This window comes from Dermacentor silvarum, chromosome 6 (assembly GCF_013339745.2).
Source record: "Dermacentor silvarum isolate Dsil-2018 chromosome 6, BIME_Dsil_1.4, whole genome shotgun sequence".
NCBI classification, from domain to species: Eukaryota; Metazoa; Arthropoda; class Arachnida; order Ixodida; family Ixodidae; genus Dermacentor; species Dermacentor silvarum.
In genome coordinates this window covers 145997105-146009646 of record NC_051159.1, presented here as the reverse complement: position 1 = coordinate 146009646, position 12542 = coordinate 145997105, and the positions used below count along the sequence as shown (strand labels likewise).

At 49.0% G+C, this 12542-nt stretch overlaps 2 protein-coding genes across 3 annotated transcripts in view; one reads left to right on the top strand and one right to left on the bottom strand.

The window, feature by feature from the left end:
- Positions 1-4228, top strand: part of LOC125946419 (uncharacterized) — a 38502-nt gene extending 34274 nt beyond the window's left edge. Inside the window, exon 2 of the mRNA XM_049669570.1 lies at positions 3084-4228. Within this exon, the coding sequence (XP_049525527.1) occupies positions 3084-3561 (478 nt within the window). The 3' untranslated portion in view covers positions 3562-4228. The remainder of the gene's footprint in view (positions 1-3083) is intronic.
- The window catches only part of LOC119456153 (POU domain protein 2), a 649805-nt gene that overhangs the window by 284994 nt on the left and 352269 nt on the right, over positions 1-12542 (bottom strand). The window lies entirely within an intron of this gene.

Genomic DNA, 12542 nt, shown 5'->3' with positions numbered 1-12542 from the left:
CCTGACAAATAAACTGCGGATCAGGCCTCTCGTATACACCGGCGGTGCTGTCGCGCGGGGACCAACAAGACCGGTCCGGAGCTCGCGGGGAGCGAAGAGGCGCGCAGAGGCTGGCAGGCCTGGGTGCGCGCACAGGACGCAGTAAAAACGCCAGCCGCCAGAAGGGACAGTAAATTACGACCGACCCGTTCAAACAGTGAGCGCGCGCGCGCCGCCCGCATCTGCAACAGCCACGTTCTGCCGCCGTGAAAATCGTTACTCTGTGGCCCTCTTCTCCCTCGTTATCTTCCTTTCTCACTCTCCACATTTTCATTCTACCCACACGACAAGCGTACACGACGAATGCAGTCAGAAACCCGCGTGTCTCATTCCTCGCTCCAGAGAAGAGTTGTCCTTTACACTCCAGCTCCCGTGGCTGACACGAGCCACCGCCTCACCGGCAGGCAGAAGAGTACATGGTGGAATTCATCAACGGTGCGTTGAAGAATTGTACCACACAGGCCTTGGACTGAGGGCCTCCACCGGCTCCATCAATTACTTCAAATAAAGTGTTTATTTCCATATCTTGCTTCGCGACAGCCAGAAATGGCAGTCACTGTTTGAGTGAAGACGACGGACTGCACTTGATCTCTTTACTAGTGTAGTGAACTACATAGAAAAAAAAAAAAAAAACAACTAACGCACCCGGTTCAGGAACGGCAACGTCTATCAACCGTCTTCGCGATTTAAAGAAAGCAATTCCAGCAATTGAAATCGTACTGAGCTAATGTGATGGCAGCCATCCTACCTTAAACAAATCATGCCTGCCAACGCGGCTACATGTTTGAACCACAAGCGCGCACTGCTGGCGTGAGCGGGCTGTGCCACATTTGAAGGAAATAGAGATATCTCACTGTTGGTGTCAGGCGCTATAGCGTCTGAATGAAGCGGTGAACAGTTCACGCGCAAATGCTCGCGACCATATTTGACGTCAATTAACATAGACAAGCGAAATAATGTGTAATCTGCTGCATCTCCGTTGTTCGTTTCTCACCTAGACCCAACGGCCCACTGGATATTTTCAGAATTGAAGGAAACAAACAGGTTCGGGAAGGCTTATTAATAAGACCGCAGCATGTCTAAGAAACAGCTTTTGGTGGTTCCGTATACGTAAATACTTAAATGTCGAACCACTTCTATGACTATGTAAGGCACATTTTTGAGGATAATTTCCTGTATATGACTGGGCACGCCATTTGCAAAGCTAAATTTATAGCAGCAGTCCTCCCTGGGGCGAGTGGGTGTTTGCAGCGACTACAAAGGCGTACGCGTGTAACCAAGAGGTCGCCATGTGCAGAAAATAAATGAAAAACACGGCAAAGAAAAAAATAAAAGCAAATCAGAGGCAGGAGGCAAAGGAACGCGCGCACGGCCACCACTAATACTGTACATCGCTGCCGTCCACCGAACAAACAACCAAAAACAGTTAAACCCTGCTTATTCTGCGAACTAGAAGCGGCAACCACATAGCCGATTTGTCTACCGCGCCTGAATTGACATAGGAAGAAGCCATTGGCGATCGCGGTAGCGTTAGTTCAGCGACCCACAAGCGAGAATCTCCAGAGCCAACGCCACCCGGAAGGACAAGATTTCGATCTCGACTCGGGCGCGTTTACGATCGGCCATCCTCCGATCAGTCGCAGTCGTAACTTACGGGACAGATGCCGATGAACAGCGCCCATTCCACCTCGTAATTTTAAAGATCGACATGAGCACCACGTTTTTAGTGCTGTCTCGTTCACTTTATGTCCACCCTCTTATGTGTCTTAAGCGCCAGTGCTTCAACGGCCGCCGCCGATGTGCTCCGCAGTGACAATTTTCGGGTATCTAAGGTGCGGGCGAACTGATCTGGACCATAGCATGCGTGTGCAATGGTGGTGGTTATGTCGCTGCGGCGGTGTTAGCCTAGCAGTCCGTGTCAGCACTTGCTCCGCCTGACAGCCGCTATCCAGCACATCATTAGTCGCTGGAGTTTGCTTTTGATTTTTGGGATAGCTTGCCCTTCGGAGGCCTATTTTCCCGGGACTGCATAATTTATTAACCGGAGACAAATCACGCTACACCACCGAGTTCCCGGTCACGTAAGAACGCAAGGATAAGCGACTTCTCTTTATCACTCTACACGCGGTCCCTCCGGGAAGGCCACATGCCTTGCACGCGAAATTCAGAAATTTGCAGGAATAATAAGGAGTCAGTTGGCGCAAGACAGAGGTGATTGCAGTGAAACATGATGATGATGATGATGATGCCGTCGTCTTGAACACACGAATGAGAAAATCTTCCCTCCAGTTCATCAAATAATCTTTTTCCACGCAGCACTGAAACACCTGCATGCCAGATATACTGCTCCGCGTCGCGAACTTCATTGCCGTATATGTGCAGAGGAGAGAATTAGCGCATTCAGTGTCGGAAGTCTACGCTGAGTATGAAACGAAAGCGCGAGTATCAAGGCGAATGCACGGTGAAGCAAAGGTTCGCATTTTTCGTCACTCCAGCAATATATATATATATATATATATATATATATATATATATATATATATATATATATATATATATATTACAGCTGCTTTTGTCACCTGCCGCGTGATATACCACGTGAACGTACTATATGCGCAATGCCCTTTCGCTGTCTTGTGCTAACGCTGCTTCTTAATAAGTGATAACAGCGCTGTTTACAATCGTACCGGGCCTGAAAAGTCACGGCAGAAAACACCGCGAATAAACAGAAGGAAGAAGGACGCAACACAGTGCATTGCGCTGCCCATCTTCACCGCGTTGTTCGCGCTGTTTTTACTTGTCAATATCCAACTCCTGCGACTCAATTTTCTAGTCTTCTTCTCCTTGTATCCTAAGCTGTACGCTCGCATTCAGTATTCCTGCCAATGCACACGCGGCACAACAAATCTCCCGCCGCTCGTGCTCAACAAGTGAGAGCTGCGCGCGGTGTGCCCGGCACCGAGGAATGCGGCCTGTCGCGCCGTGACAGCAGCGGTTGACCCGAGGGGCCGATCCGTCAACGCGCCTCCGCTTCCGTTTCGCAGGAGAAGGGAGGGAGCGACCAGCCTGCTGCGGGACGGCGGCCGTGGCCGGCGGCGGCGGCGACCACCGCTGGACAGATGTCCTGACCGAGAGCCGTTGGACACCGAGCCACCTGGGCTGTCGCCGGCGGCCAGAGAGGAAACAGAGCGAGGGGAGGAGGAGGGAAGCGGAGGAACAGCGGCCCGAGACGAGCCCCACCCGCGGTGCCCTGGTCACTGGGCCGAAGGCGGGCGTCCTTGGTCGAGGCCGTTGTCCGACGCGGCTTCCCTCATGCACCGACGCCGCTCCAGAGGCGCACAAGGGGGTTTCCTGCAGGCGCGGTGTCAGTACGACGCCTGGGGAACTCCTATTGTAACTCTTGAGGAAATTCTATCTGCGTGTTTCCTCGTGTGTGTATGTCGCCGCTACAACGACCCGAGTCTTCTGTCCTGGATCGCGTTAGATCAACTGGCATCCGCTGCAAACATACTTGGGAGGTAGCTACATGCACCGCTGGCTGGGAGAGCAACGCAAGTGACTGCTGTAGTTAGAGACATACCTCGGTGACCCCACTTCGAGTTCTGCTCGGTGCCCTGTTACTAGACAGGATGTGCAACTCCAGTTGTGCGTGCCATTACAGAGGTTTTATTTTATCCCTTCTCTCTCTCTCTCTCTCTCTCTGTTCATCCTGTTCCCCTTTCACCCTGTGCAGGGTAGCAAATCGGACGTGCTTCTGGTTGACACCTCTGCACTTTCTTCCCCTTTCTTTTGACAGTCAACTGACGCATTAGACTAGCGCAGCTGGCTGCTCTGCACTGACTCTGCAATGATTCATGAGAGACCACGCATACTGTGTGCGATGTGCCTTGTCGCCGCTCTGCGTGACCATCGGTGTGATACACTGTGACATCAGCCTCGCGACACGGAGCAGCCGCGGTACATATTTTGCAGATACCCTTTTTGTGAACGAACTACTCCGCAACGTGAGGCGAAATCAAGACAGCAGAGAATCAAATCGACAATGTACATTTTACGATACCAGTGTCACCGGTAATAGAGCAGGAAAAAATTCATAAAGCAAAAAAAAAAAAAAAAACGAAGAAAAATGCAAGTGCTGTGATCTTTCACCATTACTTCTTCCATGACCGTCTTCGTTGTTAGAAGGTAAGGTGAGTGTTATTGTTGTGCAAATGTCACAGCAACAAAACTGCAATACAAAATGGAGGGTTTACTTATGAAAAGGTAAGTTAAAGCATTTCGGAAGATGAAGTCATCAAGAATACATTTAGTGCACTGCTGCCGGAGGGCGCCATCCACATGTAGGTTCCGTAAGACAGAAAAGCAAGGAAGAGAGACATAAAAACATAGACTACAAAAGAAAGGAATACAATGTGTGGCAACAATCACGATAGTTTCGCAAACGAATGCCATGTTCATGCATTAAAGACGTCATACAAGTTTACCTCTGTCTCAATATCGTTGTTGCCTAGACGGCACTGTACTTCCGAGTCTATCAATACATAACGTCGCGCATGATTTACAGACTACAAGCCGAGATAGACAGCGGAGGCTTGGGATTTAAAAAAAAAAGCAAGCTCACTGATCACGGTCCTAAGTGCGAAATGAATCGTAATAACAAGAAATGGGTGTACATAGGCAAGTTAGCTGTGTTTTATTACACGCATACCTACCATTAATTCATTCATCCCTAGGGAATTTTTATATGATGCATTTCTTATGAACCCCGCCGTAAATCAGTCAAAAATGTTAAAAAGCGAGCGCACAGTAATAAAACAGTCGTTGCTAACGAAAAGTAAGGATCTTTATGCGGGGCTATATATGATGATCTTGGTCGAGCAAAGGCGCACATAAACCAAAGTCCGAGACTATTCGCGGTCATAAAAAGAGTAGCAAAAAAATGTGGTTGATCCCTCTATATAGGAATCGGTATAGAACACGAAAGTGAAACGTGTCTTCACAGAAGTAGTGTAATATTTATTGCACATTGATATATAATGTCTATTGGTGTTTTGTGGCTAAAGCGCCCTTAGGCGTTGATGCACCCACACTGACGCCTGGTGGCACGTCTCCTCCATCACGACTACCAACGTCGATGACCATGAGCAACCGTCGTGCATATGGAAGCTGCACTACGCTGCACACGCTAGCACAACGCGAAAGACGAAGCACGTAACTGACACACTAATACAACGCGCAAGACAAAGCACGTAACTGAATCGTCACCGAGTCAAATCAGCGCGTACAGCGCGTCGTAATTGCAGCCTCCGCGATCAACTTCAGAAACATTTTCAGAGCTAATTGCGGAGGCCACGCTCCGCTGTGCTGAGTACGGTGAACGCCACCTAGGTGGCGTTGGTAGTGCTTCTTGATGCCAGCGTCCCTTCGAATGCTGGCATCGAGGCGTCGTAGTGCTGAGACCACCGAAGCGTTCACTGTCGGTGCGCGTTAGTGTCATAATGCAGTACTTCTCTTTTCTGCTCGTAGGCGGCGGCACCGCCCCGAGCAAGAGCGCGGGTACACGGAGGAGTGTTAGATATATAAGGCGCATCTGTGTAGCTCTCTGCAAATGCGTTTGTGGCGCAATGGGTTAAACGCTCGGCGATCTATCGTCGCGGACCGAGAGGTCGTGGGTTCGATTTCCAAATTTTGCATGTTTGTGGAGCTTTTTCTTCTGGTTTCTTTCTTTGTATTATGTTCGTGTACATTGTAAGCTGACGTATTTCCGTGACGGAAATACGTCAGTGAAGTCTTGGTGGACCCCGGCATAAAACACTTTCGTGTTAAAAAACGGAATACCTTCAAGAACTAACATCGTAATGTAGGTACGAGTCGAAAAAAGAAATTGAAAAAAAAAGAACAAGAAAGCTAACACGATTCGCATTATGTAATATCTGTTCAAGGACTGATAGTTCTCATTTGTAACCTCTTTATCCCCCCTCCCCCCCCCCCCAAAAAAAAAAATACCGGCCGCTCAAGCATGCTTACGAAAGGAATGTCTCTCATGTATGAAGTATATATAGGTCAGCTAACGTTTGCATGCAATGAATTGGCGCAACACTCGGTGGAAATTTGTCAATTGTCACAAAACCACGCCTTCTGAGAAAGGTATTCACACGTTTCATACATAGAGAAGGGTCTTAGCACTAGGCATAGGGTGTAGTTCTGTCCTTTTCATTTCATTCCGTGTTTGCTTCCTCACTGCATGCAATCATTGCGGCGGGGGCACACGGGTTATATGAAATGTAAGTAGAAAAGAAATCTCTACACAGTGCACTAGCTGATCTCGTTTTATAGCAATTCCTACCGGATGCAACTGAACAGACGCACTTTAAGTTAAAGGGGGTGCTACAAATCAAGTTCTATGCACCATGCCACTGGTTAACAACTTCCTTGCGGCTATAAATGTGCTCACTTTCGGGATTTTTCTGTTTTAACGTTTTATTTCAAGGCATATTAGGCACAACGTATACCGTGATTCATTGAACTGTATCTTGAACATCGGTGTTTTTAATGAAAGTAAGGTAGAAATCATTGGCCAGAGAGTTTTTGAGCGTGACTCAAAGTAAGAATTTGTTCGTGTTTTAGCATAAGACTGAGATTTCAAAAAACTGAAACATAGAACGTATACCCTTCCATGAAAACAAATATGCGTATTTTGTGGCGTGAACATTAGCCATAGTGATGTTCAAGCTAAGAGGAAAAGCCGTGGCTTCGCGAATGTGAAAACGGATAATAAGGACCAACGGTGCAGAGGAGCTTTTGTTTCCTTTTATTATTATTTTTTAATGAAATGCTTATTGCAGCAAGCACCTGGGTTCTTTTTTACCCCATTCTTTAAGCTCTCGAAGCAATGGTTGTCAGGTCAGAGAAGAAAGCGGAAGCCTACTCATGCTTGATTATTGTACTCGATCAGATTATCTGTACAACCAAGCTGGTCTAGTCATGCGCCTTGAACAGGCGCTGGAGCTTTCAAGTTCATTGTCCAGCACTTGTACAGCACTGTACATTTTTCAATAGTGCCGTACAGTAATTAATAAGGAGATTTTCACAGGTAGTGTTAAATACGTAACAGATTAGAACGATAATCATAGTTCCGCCCAAGGTTCATCTGAAATCGACTGCGTCCTCTTGTGTTTGTGAAACCCGCATACGACTAAAAGTATTGCTCGTAATAAGTTGTACATACGCTGTCAAAACGATGATAGAAGAAAGCGATTCACGACGGGAAAAAAAAAATAAGTTGCACTTGACATCAGTCGAACACAACCATCAAAACAGCACCCACTCTTGAGCACGTACCGACGTTTCAGACATCGTGAAAACAGTGTAGACGTTGGAACGGAAAATGAGACAACCCCGACAGAAGCTTCTGCGTGTTCACTGATGCTGACATTGAAAAATTATATTGCCGAGTCGACCAAAACACAAATACTGCGTTGTTTGATAGTAGAAATGCAAGGCACACTGGAGGCTACTTTCGACGATGCTTTCAGTCGACATATTATTTTTCCAGACATCCCATTGTGTCGAAAATTGTCGAATCTGGCATATCGTTAATGTGCGGTCGTCATTTCATAAGGTGCATGACGTTGCTAGTAGAATAATTCCAACGGCAATGTATAACAACGTGTCAAAACGTTTTTCATCAATTTGATCGATTTCTTTGGGCTGAGTAAGGAAAAAAGAACATATAGGTTATTTTACGAAAGAGTGTCGGTAGTAAACCTCGGCATGAGCTAGCGCGTTTATTAAAGCTCTAATAAGCTGACGCATCCTATCCCGATAATCTTTCCCCATTTGAGGTGCGAGTCAAAACAGCTACAAGATTGTTTTCTAATAACAGCGCTAGTGTTTTTTTACAGACAGTAACGTCAACGCATATGTTGGCAACGTCACCATAGATACCATAAATATCACAAGTAACTTTCTGCATGGCTCGTTGATTAGCAGACACAACTTTCAAGGTGCGCACTTGAAGTTAAAATAATGTCTGGCATTTTCACAGTGGAGAAATGTAACGCTAACAAGGATACAGGATACAAATAACAGCCCCAGACATGCAGCTAGCTGGTCGGGAGACGCCTTCATGTGACACGAGGTGAAAGAAGGAGAGCGAGCATTTGCCATTACAAATGCGAAATAGATACCGATGATTGTACAGGAAGCCTCATCACGGATTACCGCATCTCGCGTCGCATGTTCGTACAAGGGATCAAAGTATACCGCAGCGCTAGGAACACCTTTTAAGAGGACCGCCACGGGACACACTGCACTGAAACGCCGCCTGACGCAACAGCGTACACGAAGCTGCAGATCCACACGGGTCAATACTCGCTATCTCACGAAAGAAAGCCCGGCGGAAGTCGTGCCGATGAAATACCTCACAAAAACCTAGGCTGCACAAGGTGTTCGAGTAACGGGCCAGAGGGAAAACGTAACAAGCAGCTGTCTCCCGCGACGGGATCGAGAACCGGAAGAAATAATGGAAGCTTTTTTTAAAAAAAAGAGGGGGGGGGGGGGGGGGTAGACCACGGCTTATAAGCCGCGCCAACACACACAGAGAGACGCGTGCCAGCGAAACGAACAAGACGAAATCAGCGGGAGGGTGGCCAACAACGCAGGGTCCGGCAGGAACGCGCCGCGACAGCGGGGTCGGCTGAGCAGGGCTAACGAGCGCGCCGGACGGCGGGGGTCGCTCGGGGGTCAGCGGACACAAAAGGAGCGCCGCACACCGACGCCGCGCCGCTTTCTCCGCGCCCGAGCCTTGGCACGGCGCGCGCAGCGGCGGCGGCGGCGCCAGCGGCCCAGGGTCCAGTTTATTCGAAGCCGCCCATTAAGCTGACGAGGGGACCGAACCACGCTCCCCTCAACCCAGGGCACCCACGGTTTGCGCACGAGGCACGCGGGAGGACACGGAACAGCGGTGACTAGAGAGCCGGTGTGGGAATACAGGGGGAAAGGAATTGCGAGGAATTGCAGGAGAGAGAGAGAGAGAGAGGGGGGGGACTGCAGCTGGGAGCAGCGAGCGGACATCCTCAGAAAGCTGCGACCAAACGAATGGACGAGGGTCATGAAGAAACAAAGCAGGACCTCATCGGCGGGCAACCGGGAGATCGGCTGGGCGCACGCACGAGCCCTTGGGCTGATTCTGTCTATCGCGTCACGTTTTTCAGCTCAGCGCCCGGAAAACGCGCCAGCCCCTGGCTTGACCCGGACGGCGCGGTCCACAGGCTCCGCAGACCGGCGCCAACGAAGGGTCTTCGACGTAGGCACCGACCGGCGAGGCGCGGTGGCGCCCGGCGGCAGCTGTAGCGGCACGCGGACATGGGAGACGGAAAAAGCTGCTTGGCGACGCTTTTTAGCCAGCAAACATTTCTTCTTTCTCTCTGCATTCGTGTATACTTTTCTCCGCAAGAAAACCTCCGCTTGCCATCCCTCCTCCCAAATCCTCCTCTCCCTTCTCAGTGGACAGCCCTTAGGGGATTCGTCCTCTTCGGCCAGCGCCATTGTGGGTTCGGCACTCTCGCTTTCGTTTGCCTTTCCTCGGTATAGTTCGCAACTTCTTTTTCTTTAATTCGTGAAGGCCTGCCTATATACGCCTCCCCCAAAGCCCCATCGAGTTTCCTTTGGACGGTGCCGCTGTCGCTGATGTGGCCGAGCCTATTCGAAACCCCGCAGCACGAAATTCTGTTTGGCAAAATTGAGGCGCCTATACGTGTTTTCTCAGTACCCGCGAATGGCAGGCCGGACGGTGCCTTGCACATCGCAGCGTCTAATTTTTGTGTCTTTCTCCTTTTTCTCGGCTCAATCTATAAGTTCGTTTTTTCGTCACTCGGTTTGCGCTGTACGTACGCACTTTTTTCTCTATCTGGTTCCTTTCAACGCAACGCTACTGCTTTTATTTTCTCGCCATCCTCTAGCTATGGCCAAATCTCTCCTGTCAGTAGCCTTATACCAGCAATTTCCGCAGCCGCCTCTGAAACTCTGGCATCGCAATTACAATCTAAGAATTCAAAAATTATTTCCACTGCAGAAAACAGAGAAGGAAGGAAATAAAAAAAAGAAAATAAAAAAAAACACACAAGTGACACAGACAAGACGATGACGATGTACAATAAAATGTATCTAGCAGCACCGCAGTTTCTCTCAAGAAGCCGCGCGCAACATATTTCTGGACTTACGTTTCGCCGCGACATGACAAGACGACGAGATGACCAACACGGTTTTCCTCTGTCAGCATTTTTTTTTTTTTTTTTGCAGCTATAGAAAGAATTTCTGTCTTTCTGATACTCGAGCGATTTCATTACGCCTCTGTCGCTTTCTTTCTTATTTCTTCGTTCGTTATTCTCATTCTCCGTTCGTCGACAACAAATCCCGCGGATTCGGCCACACTGAGGTTCTTTTTGTTTCTTTCTTGTCCCTTTTTTTTTTTCTCGCTGCTATCTCCAAAAGAACCGCCACCATCGGCTTTTCCCTCCCCCATCATCGTCTTACGGCCAGCCTCGTTTCGCTTCTCTTCGAATTCATTTTAAAACGGGGCACTTAGCGGTTGACGACGACTGAGGCCGGCAAACGCTTCAAAGCGGCGGCGGCGTCGGCTTCCGCTGGGTGCGTCGAGCTAGATGGGAATGGCCATCATCGCTTCTCGTATTTCAGGGTCCTCTTGTTTCGCACTTTTTTTGTCATCGCATCCCAGCTACGCCCGACTCTTTATTCTTCTTCGACTTGGTTCAAATTTCTTTGTCTCCTAGCGGACAAGGACCCGGAACGCAAGGCGCGAAATGTGCTATCGCACAGCAACGCCGCGAGAATACAATCGGCGCTTTTCGAGGCCGACTACATACGACACAACTGGCTACATAGACGCGATCCAGGGAGCGCGTATGAGCGTTCGTGCGTCTTCTGCAAACGCGCTGACGGTGTAAACACATGGAACTAGTCGCACCAATTCGGCACCGAAGCGGCATAAGCAGCAATGGAACGTGCCGCCGGACAACGCCGTTCTCTTCTCCTCATTATTCTTCCCTGTTTCCCGCTCGCTCTCGTTCGCGATAATGGCGCATTATTTCACTTGCACCTCGTTTGACTCGGGGAATGGCCTCTTAAGGCGTCCCGCTCTCTTTTCTATCGCGCGCACGCGTAAGCGCTGCTCGTTCCGCGCCATCCCCCGCCCCATCTCGAGAGACGAGGAGCCGCCGCCATGGAAGGCGTAGATAAAGCGCCAGCCGCCATTCACGCCTACAGGGGCGCCAACGTCGCGAGAACGCCGCAAACTTCGCCGCCTCCTGTATATCGGCAGTTATATTCGTTGCTGCTCGCGTACACAGTCTCGGCAATCTAACGGGGCTTCACTCCAACGGTGGGATTCCTTCTCGTCTCTGCGCCTGCGCGAACAGACGCACGCAGAGTCGGCGCAAGGCATAATAATGGACGCGCAGAAGAAAGGGGCCCGGCGGCAGCATCAGCAACAGAGGCACCCCCGAAAAAAAAAAAAAAAAAAGCGAAACCGCCGCCGCCAACGACACTCCGACGACGGCCGCAATAAAAGTCTAATGCGCGCGCTAAGGTGCGCGTTCTGCAGGGAAGACAGAGCGGACGCACAGACAGAAACGCACGGACGGACGTTAAAAGAACGAGAGAATATCTGAGCGGCCCAAAATGACAGAAAGATTTAGCATTATACGCTACGTTAGCGGCAAGCAGCTGCTCTCAGAAGTTTCAGCTTCGCTGCAAGCTATGTATCTTTCTCCGTCTTCTCAACCTATAGCCCGTACCACCCCATTCTCCCCCCCCCCCCCTCTTTCTTGCTCTCTCCCTCTCAGGTTCCAAGGAGGAAGACGCTAAACGAACGGCACGGCTGCTGCTCCTCCTGCTGAGCCACGGAACGAAAGCAAAACCAGATTTCATGCGAAATAAAAAAAAAAAAATGCGAGAACGGACTACCTGGGCCGGTACGCCAGAGCGATGAGAAGACATATGCTTCGCCATCAACCTTTTCGACTTAACGAACTCAGGTTCAGTTCCAAAGTCGTGCTAAGTAGAGACACAAAGTAACTTCCACGCGTCAACATTCGCCATCTATAATGAAAAGCAGTAAAGAGCGTCCTAACATCCACGAGCAATAGACGATCGATAAGTCCTCATGATAGCATTAAACGTAGAGACGTTTCGTCTCGATAAACACAAACTAAACGACAAAAGAAATAAAAGAGATTAGACGAAAGAAGAAAGAAAGAAAGAAAGAAAGAAAGAAAGAAAGAAAGAAAGAAAGAAAGAAAGAAAGAAAGAAAGAAAGAAAGAAAGAAAGAAAGAAAGAAATGCGATGAACATCCAAACGTGAATCAAAAAGGCGCTTACGTAATGAAATACCCATAACCGAAGATCAGGCATCACAACACAAAAACGCGACAAAACAAACAAAACGAGAAATACAGCTCGGCATCCTGCCTGAAAGGAGCTGT